This window comes from Ricinus communis, chromosome 5, assembly GCF_019578655.1.
Source record: "Ricinus communis isolate WT05 ecotype wild-type chromosome 5, ASM1957865v1, whole genome shotgun sequence".
NCBI classification, from domain to species: domain Eukaryota; kingdom Viridiplantae; phylum Streptophyta; class Magnoliopsida; order Malpighiales; family Euphorbiaceae; genus Ricinus; species Ricinus communis.
The window spans coordinates 4997849-5020197 of record NC_063260.1 but is presented as its reverse complement, the minus strand read 5'-3'; the positions used below and the strand labels follow the sequence as shown (position 1 = coordinate 5020197).

General features: G+C 33.1%; 2 protein-coding genes across 5 annotated transcripts; both read right to left on the bottom strand.

Moving 5' to 3' along the window:
* Positions 1-1095: 1095 nt before the first annotated feature.
* Positions 1096-13986, bottom strand: LOC8258732 (zinc finger protein ZPR1). The gene is made up of 16 exons (XM_002528459.4): positions 13554-13986; positions 13303-13347; positions 12723-12763; positions 12564-12645; positions 11053-11097; positions 10128-10184; positions 8520-8579; positions 8300-8427; positions 7710-7974; positions 7552-7618; positions 6254-6324; positions 6086-6175; positions 4501-4609; positions 3312-3403; positions 1490-1595; positions 1096-1392 (listed from the first exon to the last, which is right to left on the bottom strand). The coding sequence occupies exons 1-16, from the start codon at positions 13686-13688 to the stop codon at positions 1268-1270; spliced, it is 1518 nt and encodes a 505-aa protein (XP_002528505.1). The 5' UTR covers positions 13689-13986; the 3' UTR covers positions 1096-1267.
* Positions 13987-16429: 2443 nt separating this feature from the next.
* LOC8258731 (pre-mRNA splicing factor SR-like 1) lies at positions 16430-21380 on the bottom strand. 4 transcript variants are annotated; one of them, XM_002528458.3, is made up of 5 exons: positions 21162-21373; positions 20752-21062; positions 19324-19404; positions 17626-17697; positions 16430-17529 (listed from the first exon to the last, which is right to left on the bottom strand). In XM_002528458.3, the coding sequence occupies exons 2-5, from the start codon at positions 21037-21039 to the stop codon at positions 16714-16716; spliced, it is 1257 nt and encodes a 418-aa protein (XP_002528504.1). In that variant the 5' UTR covers positions 21040-21062; positions 21162-21373; the 3' UTR covers positions 16430-16713. The 4 variants fall into 4 exon arrangements, 2 of the variants coding, with proteins under 2 accessions (XP_002528504.1, XP_048230150.1); XM_048374193.1 differs by lacking the exons at positions 20752-21062; positions 21162-21373 and adding an exon at positions 19739-20735; XR_007215912.1 differs by lacking the exons at positions 16430-17529; positions 17626-17697 and adding an exon at positions 19739-19831 and having other exon boundaries at positions 19318-19404; positions 21162-21380.
* Positions 21381-22349: the final 969 nt, after the last annotated feature.

Sequence of the window (22349 nt, the reverse complement as noted above, 5' to 3'; positions counted from 1 at the left end):
TACAGGCGGCCCGAAAAGATCTATTTTAACCACCTCCTTTTTTTTCTCTCATTTGTGGCAAAAGCTGTTGTTGCACAAAAGAAAAATAAGGCATGTTTTATATTCAATTAAAGTTGCTTCCTTCAACTGTTGTTCTGATCCAAAAAGTGCAAAAAGAAAATTAATTGGTAACTTATATGACAATGGAACTTTTTTGTTAACATTAAATAATTTATAATTATAATCCAATTAAATACACGAGTGATTCTTCTGTTTTTTTTAAAAAAAAAATTAACATTAGGACAATCTATGGCTTAATATAAAATTGGTTAATTTTAAACCGGTGAAATATTTGTAATAATAGTATTGGTTTGCTAATAACGATAAGTTCTTAAATCATACATATCTTTTGTTATATCATTTTTAATAGTATTTTTTATTTTTAAAAAATATTTTTTATTTAAAAAAGAGCATCTTTACTTGTAATGAGTTTGATTGAGCCAAAAAAAATTTAATTAGTTTTTTCTAATAAGTTTAAAGGGATTTTTGTATTTTTCACCTAAATATAAGAAATATTTTTTTTTTTTATCGAATGGCTACATAATAAAGACTTTAACTTATATAAAAATTCTTTTCTTTTCAAAATGCTTTAAAAGACTCCTTAGTTTATTCTCCTTTAAAATAGCTTAAAAATCACATTCTCTTTAAGTTCAAAGAGTAGTTTTTAAATATATTTTATTATTTTTTATCTTTACTTTTTTCCATATCTTTTTATCTTCAAAAATCATATTCTATCTCTTTAATCAATTCTCTTTTCTTTTCTTTTTATTAATAAAAAATTAATTAGAAAGTAAAATAAAAAAACATTATTAAAACACAAATTTCAAAATAAATAAAAATAAAAATGAATTAATTATAATTTAATAAAGATGCATATAGAAAGTAAATATCTCATAATTGTGATTAATTATTTGATTTGAAAAATAAAAATTGTGGTCCGGGCAAACCTCAGTTTAATTTTCCTGCCAAAAAGGCAAAGAAACCTGCTAATGGTCTCAAACCTGATTTCTTTGCTTCCAAAACACAATAGCAAAAGGGATTTGGTTAATCTCCAAATGCAAAGAAAACAGAATGCACTTGAGTTAGCAATTCCATTTAAAATCCCATTGTCAGTTGTAATGTATAACATCAATCAACTAAAACAACCATCAAAATTTTACTATGCATGATTTTCTTTTCTTTCTCCCATTTCATTCCAAAAACATTACATATTATGTAACAAAATAATTTACTCATCTATTTTCTGGTTCGCGGTGGCGTCTGTTGAGTTATAAGCAGCATCAGCGGATGAAGTATCAATATCATTCAGTCCCAACTCCTCGTTCTGCTCCCAGGACCTCTCATATTCCTCGACTGCAAGCAGCAAACACATCAGACCAATCACAGGGAACCTACGGAAGATTTTCTCAAATGCATGAATCTACCAGGATAGGAAAGGACAAAAACTTACAAAGTAACTGCTTGTCGTCTTTCATGTCATCAGTTGCTGGTGCAATAAATGAATTGGCTAATGCATCATCGAGAATTAAAATCCAGGGTTCCTCCAGACTCAAAAGCTGAAGAATGAAGATTAAGAAATAAATCATGCATAAATAAGTTGCCGGATAGAAAACAAAGAAACTTTCAATCCAAACCTTCCACAAGAAAGATGATTCTACAATCCCGCCTAGCATTAATCAAGTACTATTTGCTAGCAGTACTTGCATCCACAAAAGTCACTCCAGTTTGTCACACAAATCTCCCATCGCAAAGCTTATTGCAAAAGACATCAGAACTCTTTTTACCTCCAAACATTTTCTCCCCATTATGCCTCGATTTAGTACCTCCTAACCATTTTCCACTTGTGCAACATAAAAATATCCAAGTCCTTAACTGATTTAGTGCCTTATATTTCACAGCACTAATAAACATGAACCGATTGTGAACTCCGTAAACTATAAGAGAGATTACATTTTGATCTACAATAACAGTACCAGAAATGAACATCTCAAAGGCTCCCCCAAGATTTTACATCTTTGCTAGCATTTAGACCATCCCAACCTTATAACTTGCTTAGCTAAATTTTTTTCATGTCAATAACACAATTAACAACCAAAGTCGACCACACCCTTCCTCATACTTCATCACTGAAGCACTTTACAAACTGTGTTTGTACCTTATCCATTTCTACACTCACCTCACCCACTTAATAATGAGTTTCTATGCATAAATTTAACAGAGCTCTTGGTAAAAAAATCTCAGTAACCTATTCAGCAAATAAGAAGCACAGATGCAAGCCTTTAGTTAATTGAGCAAAGCTTTGTTTGTTAAGACGTGTTATGTTATAAGTTCGTGGTATTATTTTCATTTATTAGTCCTTCATATTGAATTTGAAATATACAAAAACAGCAGGCACTAAATTTTGGTATATAGCAAAATAATCTGTTCAGGGCTTTTAAGAAAGATGTACAAGGCTTTTGCAAAGGCAAGATGTTGACATCACCAATTTATGTTGTAAATGCTGTAATTTAGAGCATCAGCTCGACAGAAGTGTTCAGATCCTAATGAATTTCTTCTTTTCAATTGCCATAAAATCATATAATGTTGTTTGTATCTCTTCTTTCTTTCTTTTTTTCTTCGTTTGAATGCTTTTGCCATTTGAAGTTTTAAAGGAGCAACTTTAGCTGATATGCAGCATGACTGCAGGAGAAAAATTTTTAGTATTGTTTTTTTGATGCACATTTGTTTGGTTTTAGAGGATAATATCATCTTCCTTTTCATTTTTCGAAATGGAGTTGCCAAGTAGAGTAATAAATCCCCCAATCACATATAACCAAAACAAGAAGCAAGAGAAAGGGACGACCAAATTCAGATAGTGACCTTTATACATATTGCGTGATACTCGGATAAATTCCTATGGAGGTTCCAAAACAAGCTCTTATTGCTTTACAAGAAACAACCTTTTACTATTTATTCCCTGTAAGTTATAGGAGTTGCAACCTTGCAGGTCTCTCAACCTTCCTCTTTTTTCCTTTCAGCTGCGAGGAAAACACCCTATTCTCCAATTCTAAATTTTTCCTTTCTTGATTAATACGATGTATTTTCACCCAAAACAGAAAGGGTGTTTGGTTAACATGAAACTAAATCAAAGATGAGAAGTATGTGAGCAACAGCACAACATCTAACAAAAACCCATCATCCTCTCACACAAGGTAAAGGATAAGATATTATCCCTCAAAAGAGGTTAAAAGACAGGAAGAAAAGGAGAGCAAGAGGAAGGAGAAAAGCCACACCTTGTTTAACTTTGCTTTAAAGTCTTGCCATTTGCTTCTTTTATAGTTGTCGAGACTATCTCCAAAGGTGAATCCATGCACTCTCTCAAGGCCTGTACGTATGAGTTGTAGTATCAGGATTTGAAACCCTAATTCATGCTAAGCAGAGAAAAAAATCATATAAAATTTTCTAAAATGCCAATTCACTGTACAGAAAATTTTGTAAAAAACTTTGCCATAACTTCCAACAAGGAATAAAAAGGTTTTCTTTGGTTGATAGTATTTGGCATAATTAACAAGTGTCACATGCAATGATAGTTGTAAATATCATTGACATCTACTTCTGTATAGTTATGCGCTGTGGAGTTGGAACGAGCTTTTTGCAATACTTCGTGAACCTCTTTTACCCATAAACTTCATAGAGTTCTTGGTTTATCATAAATGTTTGGGAAGAGAAGAGGGAGAAACTTTCCATTATTTTCCTTATACTTTTTGAAGGTGATGTGTTTCAGAATGGTAGATAAGGAACACTAGTTTGAGCAAAATAGCCATAGCCATTGGCAGGGAAAAACTAATACTGACCAAATGTGCCTTGATTAGGATCTTCCAAACTATTTATTATCTAGTGAGCTTTATATTTGTCATTATACATCATATTTTCCATATTAGCAAATGATCAACGAGATTGGAAACTCTTTTTAAAAGTTATGCTTATTTTACCTTACACCTAAATTCCTTTTCATTTCTTCTTTTCTACTAGCAGCATCAATGCTGAATTCTATAGACAAACAACCAAGAACAGAGTGATTCTTTGGGTGCAATGCAATAAGCCATTATGCAAGATAACAGAATCATGATATCTTTGTTCTATTAGCACATATACATTTGTCCTGTTAAAAGTTATTTCCTTTCATAAACAAGTTTTTCTTATCGAGGTTGAGCAAAAAACTGACTTCTATCTCACCTTCAAAGTGGTGAAGACTAAAAACTGACTTACATGCACATTTGCAAAAGATGCACACATGATGGCTCAGCCAATAATATATACTCCAGAACACATTCTAGCCAGTAAAGGGGTGGGATGTGTCAATTTCAAAGTAACTTTTATATAATATATTTGAAAAAAAATCAATTGTAAAGTACATTAGGGACAGAATAATGCATGATTAAACAGCTGCCAACTGAAAAAGATGTGAGGCACCATACTCACTTTCACTTATTTTTGTAATTAAGCCTTCAACAGTGGTAACCACTCCACCCAGTGTGCCACTAGCCAGCTCCAACTCGAGCTCTGGAACTTTAACTCCTGCAGTATCTGACTGATGAATGACATGATTGTTAGGGGTTAATTAGCAACCACAACCAAACTGGAAGTATAAAACATGTAAATAACGAGGACAGAGCAAGTATACTTTTCTCTAGTCAGCATACCCAACTAAACTTTTATAGTGACCATCTGTCAACTAAAAATACTAGATACACCTAAGCCATGTCATCTTTTTACCATTTGTGACCATCCTTTGAACAAAAATATTAATTACACCTAAGCCGTGTCATTTCTTAACATTCAACCATCATAATATGATACCTTTATTTATAGCTGAAATGGATAAATAACAAAAGAAAATATAAAATAAAGTAAACTATAGTCATATATCATGGTCTTCATATTCCTGTTACGTTTGAGTTGTTCAGTTTCAATATCATTAATGGTGAAAACATACAAGTGCTGCAATCTACTCCTGAGTCCTGACGTTATGGTTTATTTTACCAATGTAATACTAAGACGTTCTAAAATTTTGCTTCCATCTGTGCTTTGCTCCTGTTATTAGAAGCTTCCATAGAATATCTTCAAATTCGGCTTGTCAAAGAGAAGGATCCAATTACCATGACACAATCTTATGCTGTAATAAGCCATGAAATGGAGATGGTTCTACATCACATAGGTAAAGACTTGTACGATTAGAAGTTCAACAACAAGAAGTGAATGGCTTTAATTTTAGGATGCTGTGTTGTACAATTAGACTGAAGACCATACCATAACATACAAGGATTAAAGGCTATATTTTATGTTTACTATCTTAAACATTTAATACCTAAAGAGGACTGGCAACAAGAGTAAACGTGCATTCAGATTCAGATATTTCCAAATATCCAGCTCAATGTCACCCCATTGAAAATAAAGGGCAATGACAGGGATGGCAGATGAAAGGACAGAGGAGATAATTCCCCTTTTTTCCCTTCTACCTCCGGATTACAGTATCACTGCTGTGATGGGTAATAACCCTCAATTTGAACTGTCAACTTAAAACTTATTCTCCTTAACTGTAAAGTTTACCTAAATTTATTCTTTCCCCCTCTTCTCTCGAATTCCTTCTCATCCCATCACCGAAGGGAAGGGTAAACGCTCTCTTCCCCTGTCCCTTCCAAACTGTTATACAACATAAATGACTCTAAACAATGTAAATGGATTTGATACCATCCATTGCTGTGACTACATTTTTAGTAAGAGATATTTCTGAATATAACTTCCTTCAACTACATATGAACTTTTCCAAACCACCCACACTATCAACCCTGTGCCCCTTCCTTCCACAAGCTCATTTTGATTATGACTTGCAGACAATTCAAATTGACAAAAATATCCAATGACAAAAATAATGAAGAAAAAGAGATGAGGATCACCAATATGCTGTATCATTTCATATATTCTGTCTAATCATAGAATTACCAATAATAAGGAGACTTTTATTATCTCACAAAACCTATGAACACCAAAAAAGATTAGAAAAGACCTTTATCACATCACGGCTTAAGTCCTTAATGTTTTCCACATGTAGAGTGATTCTTTTTCCCTTCTCAGGAATTCGCCCACCAGGTTTCAACTGTATGGAAAATAACACTTGAGGTTACACCATGGAAAGACAAATAGAAAGCATGAGTGAGTTTCTAAAAGTACGGACCTCAGAATTGCGGTAACCACATGAATCACAAGTGGATGCCATGACAATTACTTCTTGGAAGTATGGAATATCTGCATACTGTTAAGGCTAACAGTGTTCTCATGCACAATTTCAAAGGATCAATATTATCAATTTGAAAGATTTTAATCTAACCTTATCAAGAGAATCATTCAAATACAATAGGAGATTCATAGCTTCTCCCTAAAATCATTATCATTAAGTCCCAGGCCCTTAAAGTTTCTTGCTCTGAGATATAAAAACATGAAGTAGTGTCAATAAGAGTACCACAAATAGCAAATCTCTTCCTAGTCTTTCTTACTTGCAATAGTTACTTTCTCTAATTCATCAGAATAGAAGATTAACTTAAATGCTAGGAAGGCCAATCAAAGTATAGTAATAAATGATTGAGCAAACAGATAAGGAAAGAGAATGGGAAATAGAAGCAAAAAAAATATGAAACATCTATTCTACTATTTCACAAACTTCCTGAAAGCCCATAACAGAAGCCAGAAGTTGCCAAGGAGAAAATAAATTCCTCAAGACGACCAATCCAATCATCCACCACAGCCCCACCTGTTACCTTCAAAAGCTCTGGCATCTTTGCACCAAAAATTCAATGAAGCAAAAAACAAGAGCTTCAACCCGACCTTAGTGTATCCCAAACTTCCAGACAAGGTTCAGACTTACATTAGTGAGTTACATCACCTTGAGGTAATAATATATTTGGAGCTGATTAAAGAAGATAACAAATTCTATCTTCAAAGAATCATGTTCATGCCCAAATCTCAATGTTACATGTCCCAACAAAAGCAAAAGATGTTGAACACGTCAAGCCTACAAGTCCAACAGCCTTCTTCCTGCAAACACTTGCTTCAGGTCCCAAAAGTAACCTGGTAACTAAGAATCTTAAATTCCATCACCAGCAAAAGTTATGTGAGTTATCTGAATTCTGCACTTAAAAGCCACAGATCATCTCTTGAAAGGTCCTTGATGTTTCAAAATCATACATTTCACCTCGATAGAATTTATACAGCCAAACAAGTCTCCCCAAATAAATTAACTACACAGATACATGTATTTGATATCTTTTATGTTAGAAAGCAAGATGGAAGAAAATCTTAATATGATATAGAAAGTCGAAGTAATTAGATCCAAAAACACAAATTCAAAACAAGGGTATTTCAATGAACTAGAACAGCTGACTTTCTTAAATTTTTTATAGAAACTTAGCCCAAAGATAGAAATAAAAGGAACAATATCATGCAAGAAAAGAATCCATTCAGCAAGGTCAAGGATACTAGTGACAAACATTCGAGTTTCGCACCGGCTAGTACAAGCTCCACAGGTTGATGGGAAAGTCATGACCTGTGACAGAAAGCATGCATGAAGAAATATGATAACAAATACAAAGATATCGAGAAACTTGTAGATTATTTGACAAGTATAATTGCATTACCTCTTCTGGAGCAGAGTACCGGAATAAAGCTTCAGCAATTTCTGCACTATTACTCTGAGCAATCGTCCGATGACCAGCCACTGCTCCAACTGATCCATGGGGTTCTCTAATTTGCCCAGAAACAGTGCCTGTTGACTCTGAAGGTTGGCTCTCACCAGCTTCTCCTAACTGTGATGGGTCAGCTAAATAGCCCAATGCCACCTGCTGCTCTGGAGTTCGCTCATAGAACTTAATACTCAATGATGGATCCGAGGATGGAGCAAACCTACATATTATGTTATCCTCATTTAAAGCTTGGGAAAGAGAGAAGAATAAAAGTGAGCAGAAAATTCAGATAAATAAATGCAAAACAGCATATTTGTCCTAGAAGCACAATTTAGTTCATCTACTTCATCAGAAATAAATTGTAGAATATTGAGCTCAAAAATTCAGATAATGAGAAAATGAGCACTGTTGTGTCTTTTTCTGTGTGTGCAAAGAGGGAGGGATAATATATACCAAACCAAGGATGCATACATGCATAAGCAAGACACACATACGTGTGTGTGTGTGTATTAATTATAGACAAAATTCCAGTCCAAATCTCTTACGGGTTTTCAATGAAGCTGTTTCCAGCAGGATCATCCAAGATGAAGGTGAAAGATGAATCTCCTGTTGCACAAGATCTCAATCTCAATAAAAATTGATCTATTGCTTCAGCAGTCTTAGGATCAACTTTCTGCATAGCCAAAACTACAGTTGAGAAAATGATAAAAGCAAAGGGGGAAAGGAAAATGGACCAATCTACACAGTACCAAACTTGATATGCACCTTCCTTTCTTCTTGAAGTGCCTGCAATTCATCTGCAGCTCGTACCAGTGTCCCTTCCACCTAAAAGAATTTCCAAGTATGAGATGTTTAAATGATCCAAAGAGGCAGAATACTGTGGAAACAAAATACAAGTATTGAAACAATCTAAAAGATGAAGCAACTCCTACAGAAAAAGGCATTATCAAAGTCAAAGCCAATAAAACTTGTGTAACTTGAAAAATTACACCAGCAACCCAGATAAACATATTAAACACCATTGAGAATCTTAAACATCCTCCAAATCTCAACATTAAATTTACAAGAAAAGCTACTATAAATCTCAGCTGTCAGATTCCGTTCTATAGTTAGTACTTCACATTAGCACATTCATTATAAATGAGCTGCATGAGAACCAAGCTGCCTGTAATCTGCTTATAGTTCGGCTTGATAATAGCTCGCCTTGAGCTCATTCAATAAATGAGCCAAGCATGAGCTAGGCATTGCTAGAAGAGCTCATAGCACTCATTCATTTATGGCTATAAGAGCTCATTCTTAGCTAAATATATTGATAATCTGATTTTGCATTTAGAATTTTATAAAATTTTATCTAAAATCACACAGAAATACATTCAAATTTGTTTACTAGAATATAATTACATAACAAGCAATACTGTTTTTTTAAAATAGATGCTTATAACAAAATGCATAAGATAATCATATATGATGATTTAAATCATTAGGAAGCATAAACTTTGAAAAATATTATAATGTCGCATATATATTTAATGTCTTGACACACTGATGAAAAATTTTATTTGCAGCTTAAATTTCTTAAACAAAAATTGGCTCAATTTAGGCTCATGAGCCGTATATAAACAGTCGTACTTGGTTGGGGTCAGCTTGATGATAAATGTGCCAAGTCTAAGACAGGCTCAGCTCGGGTCTTTTTGCAGTCCTAATTGTTGAGAAGAATTAAGATATCAAATAAAAATATACTATCTCATTAGGAAAAAGAAATGGTGTTAGCAGACATAAGCTCCCTAAGAAAAAGATAACTTTTCATTGCAGGGTCCATTACAGTTTAATTTATAGTTTAGAGGGCATATCAATAAAACTGTGAAAGAGTATCTTATCCCTTGATACAGTAACTTTAAACACCATCAGACAATCGAGCAAGATGTTAGATAATCTCCTTGGTGTTCCCTCAATGATGTTGCTCAAAATGATAATAGATGCAATCGGGTACCAGTCATATATTGCCATTGCGTTGTTTCCACACCCAAGATATATTTTTCCTGTTTAACCACTATATTTCATTGGTTTAGGAACTTATTCGCTCTTAAAATTCCTGTGTTTCTTTTGAGTATATTCATTCAACGTATTATTATTTCTTTTCTTTTTCTTTTCCTGTTTAATTTTCAAATCTTTTATGGCATTGTTTTATTATTACTATGTAACATGTCTCTTAATACGTAAAAATCAACTCCTACAGTTATAGCATGTTGACAATACTCCCACAACAAATGACCCAGCCATGAAAAGGCGAAAAGAAAATCAATATCATAACAAAGGCATTGAGATCCCAGCTAGAGAAAATTTAGGAAAATAAAACAGAGTTAAAGGGGATACTGTTGACAAACTCCCACGCTGTGCCTCAGGAGGAATCTCAAAATCCAACTCAGGAATCTGCATATAAAGATAAAAAGAATATAAGTAATCATAAATTAACACATCATATTAAAACTGTAGAGAAGTAACAGTTTCCTGAAACTCTAAAGAAAGTAACTGAGCACCTTAGATAACCAAACCAATATATTTCAATTCAGTTCTTCAGTTAATTATAAGAAAATACAATTTGTAATTTGCAATTCATGTGTTTATACTTTTATAGAAATTAGTAATAAATATATTCTAAATACAATAAAGAAAGTCATTAACTTTATATTATTATAAAAAAAACGTAGGCAATTCTAGTAAAATTAATTCAGGAGTGAACTGATGACCAATAGCCGAAATCTCATTTCAGGAATAACCAGAACATTCTGTGACTAGAATCACTCGTGTAACCATATAATGATCACCCCTAATTCAAGAACCAAAAGCATATTTATCATCTACAAAGTAAGAAGTCTTAAATAAATTGATGTGTTATTACCACAGTAATAAATGTCACGAACAGGCACATCCATGCGTCAATGAATTGAGTTTAGAATGCTCAAATTTTAAATCAGACAAGATAAGACTGTCTGAAACATTGGATTCACAACTCACAAACTTAAACATTCAGGTGCAAAAGGATTTCTTGACTTGCTTACAAAGAATGCTAGCAAAGAATATAAGAGGAAAACAGTATGCAGAAGATAAATACTACAGTTAGGCCTTAAGTGCACAATTATCCAATTCAGCTTTCAGAAGATATTGCTAAGATTCTAATGCACAACTCTAACAGATTGTATGAGCACACCAAAAATATTTATAACATGAAATTTAGGATTTGCAAGCAAACACATAATATAGCACAGGGCAGAGCAAGTATATGATCAAGTAAACATACCTTTATGGTGGCAGACTCAGATTTCACTACTTGTCGATTAAGCATCTACAATTCAAAAAAAAAAAATGAATCTGTTACAGGTACAGTTCCCTTAAGTTTTGGTAATAGAACCCAAATGGATTTACATATTTCATATGCACACCAAGCAATGAAAAACAACTTCAAACGACAAGGACACATGTACATGTTTCATCAACAGAAGGAAAACTCTAAAAAGCAGAGAGAAGGGCATAAAAGAAATAACAGAATGATAGAGAAAGAAATATCAAAGATAGTAGAAGATGCATCAGTATAAATATTAGAATGTTAAAACAGTTTGGCACAAGAAAACTAGTAGATGAACAAAAACAAAATGCTGAGAAACATCCAATAATTAAATAAGGCACTCTCTAAGGCTCCAAGAAAACATTTTCCTCGTTTTAGTCTGTTTGGTACATCCAAGAAAATTGGTCTTTGAAAGGGAAAAACTAAGTCAATTTTTGAACTTTTACCCAGTTATGAAAATAAAGGAACTTATACAAAAAAACCTAACTAAACATATCCAATTAATATATCAGTTATTGGCAATCACCTCCAGGGACCTTTGGCCACCACTTGAAATCCGCTGTTCAGAGCCAGTCATTGGCTGGTTATCAGAAAAAAATCTAACTTTACTATTTTGGTGTATTTTTCTTTTACATTTAATTATAAAGTAGTTTTCTTTTACATTTAATTATAAAGTAGTTTTCTTTTACATTTAATTATAAAGTAGTTTTCTTTTACATTTAATTATAAAGTAGTTTTCTTTTACATTTAGTTATAAATTAGTTTTCTTTTACATTTAGTTATAAATTAGTTTTCTTTTACATTTAATTATAAATTAGTTTTCTTTTACATTTAATTATAATTTGAAAATATAAAATTATAGTAAGTTTTAATTATTTTAATAGTCCTTTTATGGAAAAGAAAGTAATATTTTCAGAAACCCAAACACCAAAAAGTAATTTTCCTATGATTTTCCATATACAGCGAAACAACAAAAGAACAATTATTTCCCAGAAGAATATTTTCCTCAGAAGTATATTTTCCAGAAACAAGTTATTTTCAGCGCCTAAGAGTGATCAATGCATCTATGGAAGAAATGTGAACCAATGACAAAAAGTAGGGAACAAGGACAGAAAACAAGATATTAGCAATAAAAAGGATACTTGAAAAAAATGGCATGCTTCATAGAAACTCCAAAGTAGGGAGAGGAAAACCTATAAATTTGAAACTTGAATCACACCAATTATCTGACAATTTCTGTCGGTGATACTGAAAATGTTATCAAGATTCAAGTGCTAATAATTACTTTAGAGGAAATATTTAGAGAGGCCAGTAAACAATGCCTTAAGCATCAACAAGATGTCCAAAATAACTTCAAAATAAATAGTAAACATTAAAACAGAAGTTATAAACAAATTAGTTTTCACTATTGCAAAAGCATACATGTAACACATCACAAATAAGCATTTTGTTAGTGTCAAGACAACCTTCTGATTGCCTGATGGGATCTCCAAATGATAAGAACATCCCCGTGGCTGGATTTCACCCGCAAACTGGACCTCATTGTTCCTAATGAAAAAGAAGCTTATATATAGATCAACTTAACTACATTCCATAACAAAATTAAAGCAGGAATGTAACGTTACCTCTCACCACAATGCGGACATTCGAAGGCTGATAACAAGATCTGCAGGCAGAGTATATTTTAGCATAATTTTCTTCTATCATGAAGGCAAATCTAAAACATATTGTGAATAAAAAATAAGAATTCTTCACAAAGCCATTGTTTGGAATAAATTACATGCAATAAGCGAAATCAAGTCATTTTCAGTACAATCTAATTTCTTTAAAATCCCTTTAAAACGTCTTCTTTTTGTTTTTTCCTTTAAGGTGAAAGAATTGAATTGCAGCAAGTATGTAATTTTCTAACATGAGAATTGAGTAACTAGACTCCGTGAATTTTTATACTTCCCAAACACTAAAAATATCAGGTCACACACTTGCTGGATGCTCTATCTATTAAAGCTAAAAGCTGAGGCTCATTTAAATCAGTCAGAAATGTAGCACAAGACAAGAAAGGAACGATAATTGCTCATCTCCTTCTTGCTGGTTGCCACTTGAAGCTTTAAACTTTCAAACAAAAAAAAAAAAAGAAGAAAAAGGCTAACAAGACATAACAAGACATAAAATTGTTAACATGTAAAAATCAAAATAGAGAAGGCATACCTTCCTAAAGTGTGGAATTAACGTCAATAAAAGCCTTGTTATCCCCTGTTCCACAAAATACATAACTTCAAAACCAATCAGATAAAAAAAATGAAATGAAAAAAAAATTGCTAATGATAATTTACATAACCAATTCTAAACTAAAACTTCATAAGAGAAAAAAAAAAAAAAAAAAAAAAAAAAAAGAGAAGAAGAAGAAGAAGAAAAAAGTACTTGAAATTAAGATGACAAATAGAAAGAAGAGTATTTACGTTTTCCCCGCAACGCATACAGAGGCTTTCGACTTGGTAAAGAGGAGCGTCATTGTCATTGTCGTCGTCGTTAGAAATAGCATCGACTACCGATCTTACATCCACTATTTGCTCTTTATTGCTGTTGTTTTCCATTTTTTTTTTATGAATTATTTGTGTTTCTTTTAATTTTTGTTATCTTTGTCGTCACTGAATGAATTAATTCTCTTCCTTATTGGCGGCGGCGGAGGAGGTCCCGGCGGCAAAACACGACGGGAAAGCAGGAGGCTCTCTGGTGTTTATTGTATTTGTATAATGTAATGGTCGAGAAGGCGCTAGAAGTTCCTCTGGTTCTTTACTTCGTAAATGTAAGCAAACAGCCAAGTCATTAGTAGCTGCTGGAAGGTTTTAGGTCAGGCGAAACGAAAATGTTGTCTGTCGTTTGGTTAACCGTTATATCTAGTGTTATTTTCGTTTTCAGCCCCTAATGTTTGAGGTATAATAAAGAGGGAACGAAAGATAAGGATGGAAAATAAGAAAGTATTTTAATTTATATTGTTTGAGAAATGAGAGAAAATAATAAAGGAAGGATGATATAATTTATTTTCTTTCATTTTTTTTTTTCTTCAATTGAAGGGAAATTTTTTATATTAAATTTACCATTTTACTTTTATTCTTCTCTAATGACAATTGTTCTATTTCATTCTTTTTTTCAATTATGGCATTAGGGTTAATATATATTTTTTATGACAATTTTTTCTAAGAAAAAAGATAAAATAAAAATTTTAAAATTTGTTTACTTATTTATTTAAATTTAAAACATATTGTTCTTTCATTAATTAACTCATTATAATAAGAGACTGGCTATCTTATTAAATAAAAGGTAAAATAGTAAATTTTTAAAATAATAATTTTTTTTTCCATGTTTTACTTTCTAAACAAGGAAAGTAAGATTTTGTTTTTCTCTTTTCTTTATCCAAGAAAAAGAAAAATAAAACTTAATTTCCTTCAAACTTCCCAAACTTGGGCTAAATCTATCCTACTATAAATAATGAATAATGATCCTTAAAAGATCAATTTGCCTTTTAAACGTGTATTAAGGGTTAAATAGGTCAAATTTGAACCTTTTAGCAAATAGTTCCATAATTTTTATTTCGAGCCATTTAAGTCTAAAGTTAACATTAACATTGTACATGTGTTATTCACGCAAAAAATATATATTAAAATAATTAGAATAAAATTTAAAAAAAAATCCCTTCCTACTGCTTCACATTATTATCCACCATCATTATTAAACCATTACCACTGCTTTTATTGTTATTTACCATCACTGGCGTCCTCTTCATCATCAGCTATCACCATTCTCTTCATCTTCCATCTTTATCTACATGCTTTTCAGCATCACCATCTCAGCATAGATAGAATCTCATAAAATATATTGTAAATTGACATGAAAATTGAGTTAGTAAGTCAAGATTTTTGAAAATTACAATAATTATCAGTTTACTTACATTAAGAAATTGACATGAAAACTAAGCTCCTGACAAATTTGTCACTTATAATAAACACAATAATTTCCACTTTACTACAACTCTACTATCACTAGTCAATATTGCTGTCAAAACTCACTGCCTCCATCAAAACCAATGTCAACAACATAAATACAGTAATCAACCAAGAAAATAATGCAAAGGAAAATGTGGCTTGATTACGCTGTCTATTGATAGAATGCATTCACACATCACCACCGATCTCAATTTCTTCCAAATTCTAAACGAAGCTATTCAATCTCTACTTTGTTTTCTATTCCCCTTGCTTTTCTTTTTCTTTTTCTCCAAAAACACTACTGTTTATGTGAGGCAAACACATCGCCACTGCTTTGGGAGATAAAAGAAGATCAAGAGAGCAAAAGAGGAAACTGGATTTTTAGTTTGAATATTCCGTTAGAGCAAATAAACTGTAATATCATTGTTGATTGTTATGGAAGATAAACAACTTGTAGGTTTGTGGATTTAAGTTTTTTTCTTTTTTCTTTTTTTTCTTTCAAGAAAAAGATGGTCATGGAGAGAAAGTGTATATATGATTTAATTAATTAAAATATTTGATCTACTTGCTTTAGTAGTGTTTGCATAACTTAGCTAAATTTTGGGTCATTTGGCCTATATCTTAGAAAAGAATGATCCATTTCAAATTTATTTTATAATTCATGGATACAAAATAAATTAAGTTGCTATAGTAAGGATTACGAATAAATAGAATTAATTACACAATATGTACACAAACTTTTATGTTGCATCTCACATTGGTTTTACCAGGTTTATATTTGAACCGAGTTGCAACTTTGAGTTTGACTTATTTGTGGAGACGAACAAAACCCAAATTTACTACTTTTTGGTCATGATTGCCCACGAGATAAAAAAAACTTAATAAATATAAATAATAAACAAAATTATCTAAGTTATAAAAATAAAAAAAGGTACATATACTAGAACTTATGATTTTAGTTTAGCAAATAAACTTAAATAGCTATTTTTAAATTTAACAAGTAAAACATCAAATTATTAATACTATATTTACGAACTAGTTCGTGGGCCTAACTACGGAGACAACTCTCGAGTCCAATGAGTCGAGTTTTACCAAGTTTAGGCTTTAAACAATTCGGTAATAGATAATCACAGCGTTAAAATTCATTTGTGTCTGATGCACGGTTAAAGTGAAATATTCAGAAAAGTAAAACGACAGCGTGTCGGCACTGTTATCACAACTTGGCAAGCCCCCACAGCATTTTCATGCTTTCACAAACCTGCAGAACCACAAGCTAATACCAAAACTAAGAGAAGCATAACACATAGGTTAAAATCTTTTCATATGTAAGTCTAACCACTTGAAAAGGTATATGTCTAAAGAAAAATTAATTCTACTTGCATGAAGCATTAATTTCAGTGTAAGACTTGGGCAAGGAAAGAGAACCTATTGTACATACATCCCTCTGACTCTGCACATGAATTACATGTGCTGGTATAAATATCATCCACCAACAATCTGTTACTATACCTACAGAGAGAATAAGAAGCTGATGAAATGCAATTGTTTCCTTGACTCGGACAAACAAGTTAGGCCACCTCACAACTCAAGTGATAGAGAATTTATGTGCGACTAGCACAACAATGCATTCTTTTAACTATTTCCAAGTAGAACCACCAAGCCGAATGATCTCTTCACTACTATCATCTCTTCGAGGAGCCCTTTCCACGCCACCATCCCCTCTCTGATCACTTAAGTCGCCATAAAGATCCTTGAGCTTCGCCAAATTGCTAGATGCAGATGTCCTCTTCTCCTTGCCCCCGTCCCTATATGGACTTGAATGACGATCAAATGGTGAAGCACCAGCTTGTATACTTCGACTTCTGCTCCTGCTTCGGCTACGACTCCTACTCCGGCTACGGCTTCTATGAGAACTACTTTCTCTATAATGCCTACTGTCATGACTGCTCCTTTCATAGTCCCTTCTGCCATCCCTCTCAGAATATCTTGATCTCCGATCGTAATCATACCTTCGTTCTCTGTCCCTATCTCGGCCCCTATCATGTTCTCTGTCCCGTTCTCTTTCTCTGTTCCTATCCTGATCCCTATCTCTGTCCCTGTCCCTGTCAGAATATTCTTTATCAGAATATTCACGACTCTGGCTGCGACGACTTCTAGGAGATCTTCTTGGATCATCACTATTCCTTTCATAAGAGGAGGGTGGGGGCGGTATCGTACGACGAACAGGTGATGAGTCCCTGGTTGATGCACGATGTGGAGCACGCTGACCAAAAGAGACTGAAAGTGCAGCCTTCACAGATGGTGGCCGGCGTGCAGTGTCATCGGAACCATGGCGAACTGCATCCCCTGTTGCACCAGAAGGTTTAGTGGGGAGCTTCATCTTCTCAAGATTAGACACAATCTGCCGCATTACAGGAACAGGAATTCGGGGGAAAAGAGTATCAAAGTAATACTGTAAGAGCCAAAAGAATGCAATTAATTAATATTGGCTATAAGATAAAAAAAATATAAAACCAGTGAAAAGCATCACAGGTTGATTGCAACTAACCTGCCCAAGAAGTAAATCACGCACATAAACACCCATTGTAGTGTTTCGTCCATTAGAACCAGGAGAGAATTCCTGAAATATAATTCATAATGCAAACAGATTATACTCTGTAGAGAAAACGCAGATGCTCTAAAATTATTTAAACATGCACAACTACTTTCAGGAAGTTTATGACAGGATTAGCTTTGACATGCGTGATCAATTAATAGATAGTTCTAGTGAACTGAATACACATTAAATTAGCAGCATAAACCAGCATGTGAAGGCAGTACTTGCACGATACATACCACCTACGTTTGTGCATAAGAAATGGATTCAATCAAGCATACAAACAAAAGCATTTTTTAGATCCAATTATACTAAATAAATAGATATGATAACACTCCTCCGGCAGAGAATAGGTCATGCCAACTAAATTAGATTGAGCTATAAAACCACAACCTGTAGGCATATTCGAGCTCAATCAAAGTCAAAATTTTCAAATGTAACCGTTTAATACAAATTTTATAATTATCATTCTTAAGCATCACAAATTGTGGAAACTAATCAGAAATTTGGTTTCCCCAGCCTAACTAGGATCCACAGTTAAAAGCACACCAAGGGCATAGCATCAACAGGAGAAAGGCAGGCACCTCTAGCAAGCGCATTCTCTAGGTGCAAGGCAAAGGAAAGGCATGCCTCCCTAAACTTTACCTTAGACATGCTGGAAATAGACAGAAATAGACATTGCCAAAATCTTATCGAACCACTCCACTAAAGTTGAAACTTCTGATCCATTAAAAATGTGGTTTCAGTGCACCAGAAAGTCCTCAAAAAGTACTGTTCCCTTCCATTTTCAGTCTTCACTCACCACAAAAACTCTTTATGAATGTTAGGACTTAGTTGTGAAAATTTCTTAAAGCATTATCCTTTTGCACATGACCTCATAGTATTGCTTCCATAACAGCTTCTGCTCACTCTCTAGTGCAGAATTCAACAAATTAACTTTGGAGTAAGACCTCTTGGCATATGAGAACGGTATGGTGAATTGGCACTTGGAAGCTGTTCTCTTTTAAGACTTCCTAAAACTAACAAGTTCTCTTTTAAGACTTCATAAAACTAACATGATTTCTATATACATATATATTTCCTTCAAGCTCCTTATCAAGCTGCTAATGGAGAAGGTAGAGATAGTGTAGGGAAAAAAGTCATTGATGGTAGATTTCAGCAAAAGCATTTAATGCAGACTTCCAAAAGAGGAAGGGGGATAAGGTCTTTACTTGGAATGAAGAATGAAAGAGAAACGAATCCTTAAGTCTTCCTGGATTATATTTTGAGTTTGACTAAATACATCTGGAAAAAAAAAGTTATCCTTTTGATCATTATGTCAGTTGTGTAACGTAGAATGGAAAAGAACCATTTTTTCCTCTTGAGTTTTTTTAGACATTGGTTATGTTGGAAGTGCATAATATTTTTAAAGACAAAGCTTGTAAAGCAATTATAAAGTAGAAGGCTATCTTGGATGGTCTGAGAATAGAAACCATTTGATATTCAATGCTTCCAAAAGCATTAGACTATGCTAGCAGCATATAGCTCTAAATCTAAGAACCAAAAGCATATTGACTAGGATCCTCAAAAACACAAGAACGTCGATGATTCACCGAACAATTCATAGAGAATTAGGTAAACTATAGAGTATAAAATGTTACAATAAAATACCTCATCATCTTTAATGTATGGTTCACACCAATTCCACAAAGTCTTTGCATCAGCGGCATATCTTAAGTAAAGGAATCCAATCTGCAATCAAAATTGAAGGGCATCAATCCGCAGCATCTCAAGCTTAAGAACACGTTTACACAAGTAAATCCCGCAAATCAAGCACCAGCATGGGTGCACACATAGAACAAAAGATATTGTACATGCAGGTAATGAATGTGAACCCCTTAAGACTTTGATGCCAAAGAAATACCAGATTCCTATCCTTAGATTAAAATAACTAAAACTGTGGCAACATGACTTTGGACATACATAAGGGATATAACCCTGGTTCTGTTGTTATATATTCCCTGAGACGTAACAGTATCAGATAAATTCTAGGAGTTAGAATCAAAAAAAATAAGACACCTCAAACCTTGGTTTTCCGTTTATCTGCTCGGCAAAGCAAGGCAGTATTATGTAGGAGTGAGAAAGTCTTAGCAACTCAAAGAAACAAGTACACCTCAACCTGAGTTTGTAGAAATCTGCTATGAAAAACAAGGGCATCATCATGTGTGCATATATGTACTACAGCATCAAATAAAATCTTGAAATGACCAAAATCAGATATGTTTTGTCCATTACCTCTTTAGCAACATGCTGTTTAATTTTTGGACAGTTCACGCTCCGGCAAAATCATCAATATGATAAAAATATAATTTCAAATCACGACCAATTCCGAAGAATGCACATAAAATTTTCAGTTGATAGAATAAATGAGACTCAGAAAACCCCATATGGGATTTTAAGTCCTGTTTAACTACTTGAAGGAAAGCGGAAATACTGGAACAAAACACAGAACGCAGATCAAGACCATACAATGAATCCCAAGTGTGGATGCAAGCACCATTAATAATATCAAATTATTATCTTGTCAACTTGGATAAGATACTAAAATGATTCTATATCTTTTCTTTCCACTATCACTAGAACTTTGGGAACCAAATTTAGACCCACAGATTTATATTTATGTCCATAAAATGCTTACAGAAGCAAACCCATCAAATAATTGAAAGAAGTTATGTACGAGAGTCTTCCAGCTTAAAAATGAGGTTATCCTTTCTCATGCACAGATATTTATAAAGGGTAAGCTAACATTAAAATGATATATATTCAGATGAACCTAGCAATAAGATACCAACAAAGCATCATACAAATTCACAGGCAAATACAAACAAATTTAAACACACACTCAAACTTAAGACAATGTCATCATGTAACATAAGAACTGCCGGTATAAGAGAGAAACAACTCAAGTTAACAACACTTTCCGATGCTCTTTTAAATGCATACACACATAAGACAAAATTGAAGTACAATATCACAAATAAAGAGAAGCTGAATTATTAAGGGACGGGCATAAGAGTTAGAAAAGAAAAAAAGAATTACCGCGCGAATATAAGGAGAATCCTTATGCTTTAAAAGACCATGCATTTGTTTGACAGTAAGTTTCATGGTGAAAAACTTGTATAGAAGACAAAAAGCAGTAGATGGGCCGCGGCAATTTCCGGTCATCCAAGGCTCAACATGGTCAACTTGATTGTAAATCTCATCAATAACTTCATGGTACGTTTTTAACCTATAAAGCTCCTTGAAATAATCTGATGATAATATGTTCATACATAGAACCTTCTCTAGTAATGAATCAATTGGCTTTCCACTTGTTTGTATCTCCATAATATCAATTATACTTGCATTTACTGCATCAGGGAATAAATAAAATTGGTATCAATAATCAATTATAAAAAGCACTACAAAAAAACCCTAAAAAAAAGGGTATAAAGGGAAATTTGAAATACCTTAGAAACAGATCGAGATCTGCTTGAAGATGGCGGTGGCGGTAGTTTCGGCTAGGCTAATGAAAATTGAAATTTGTCAATGGCTGAAGCAAAAGAGAAAAAAAAGAAAACGAAAGACCTAACGGCGAAACAGGAGAGAGAGAAAAAAGAAGATGTGGCGGATTGATCTTTGTTTTGCGGATGTGAAGTGGCCCAGTTTGCTAACTCAGGCCCAAAATAACGAGTATCGAGGAAAAAAAGATTGATTTGGTGGATTTTTGTTCTTTTTTTTTTTTTTAGAACATATTTGGTAAATGAATGTTTGATGGTTTTCTGGAACTCGGGGTAAATAGCTTCATTTGTAATAAAATCTAGCTATACACATTTAATTGATATTAAAATTTTAATTTCTTTTAATAATGACTCAAAGCTCAATCCCCTTCAAAAATAGCAACCAAGAAAGTTAAATTACAACCAAGATAAATAAATAGTGACCACAATTCAAAATTTTACTACCGTCAATTTGTTTAAAAAGTTTTGGATATTTTTTTATAGAAAAAATCACGACTAGAATTGTAAACATATCAGAGTACAAAAGGCATATAGCAATTACGATTTAGGTAATTATAATTTAGCCATCAACAAATCAATTGCCTAATAGCTGCTTTACGAGTGGGAAAGAGCCATGTGACACTAACCATTAGACCCATTAAAATTTTTCGATTGTAAAAAGTTATATACTAATTCAACAATCGCGACTATAATATAGAGTTCTTGACCACAATTGAACTCTGGCAATACATCTTAATATAGATTTTATAATTATTAGAAAAGACTTAGCCTAACAACTAGTTATAACGGCCATTATGGAGAGGAGACACTATAATTACCCTCCTTCCAAAGGCCAATTATGATGATTTGAACAACCACAAGTCAAACTCTTAAAAATTAATAGCTTAACTTTTTAATTCAATTTATGTGTACTTTATATAGTTGTAAAGCTTTGAATACTCTTTAAGGCTTGAATATGAATTGAAACACATATATTGAGTTTGAGAGAAGTATGAAAAAAAATCTCTCGTAATATTGTATGTGAGCCTCAGATACAATTTGTAAAGGGTTCACAATAAGCTAAAAATACTAAGTTTAGGAGTAAGCTTGAAAAAACTCCTTATAAGTAGAATTGAGTTAGTAAAAACTCAATTAGAT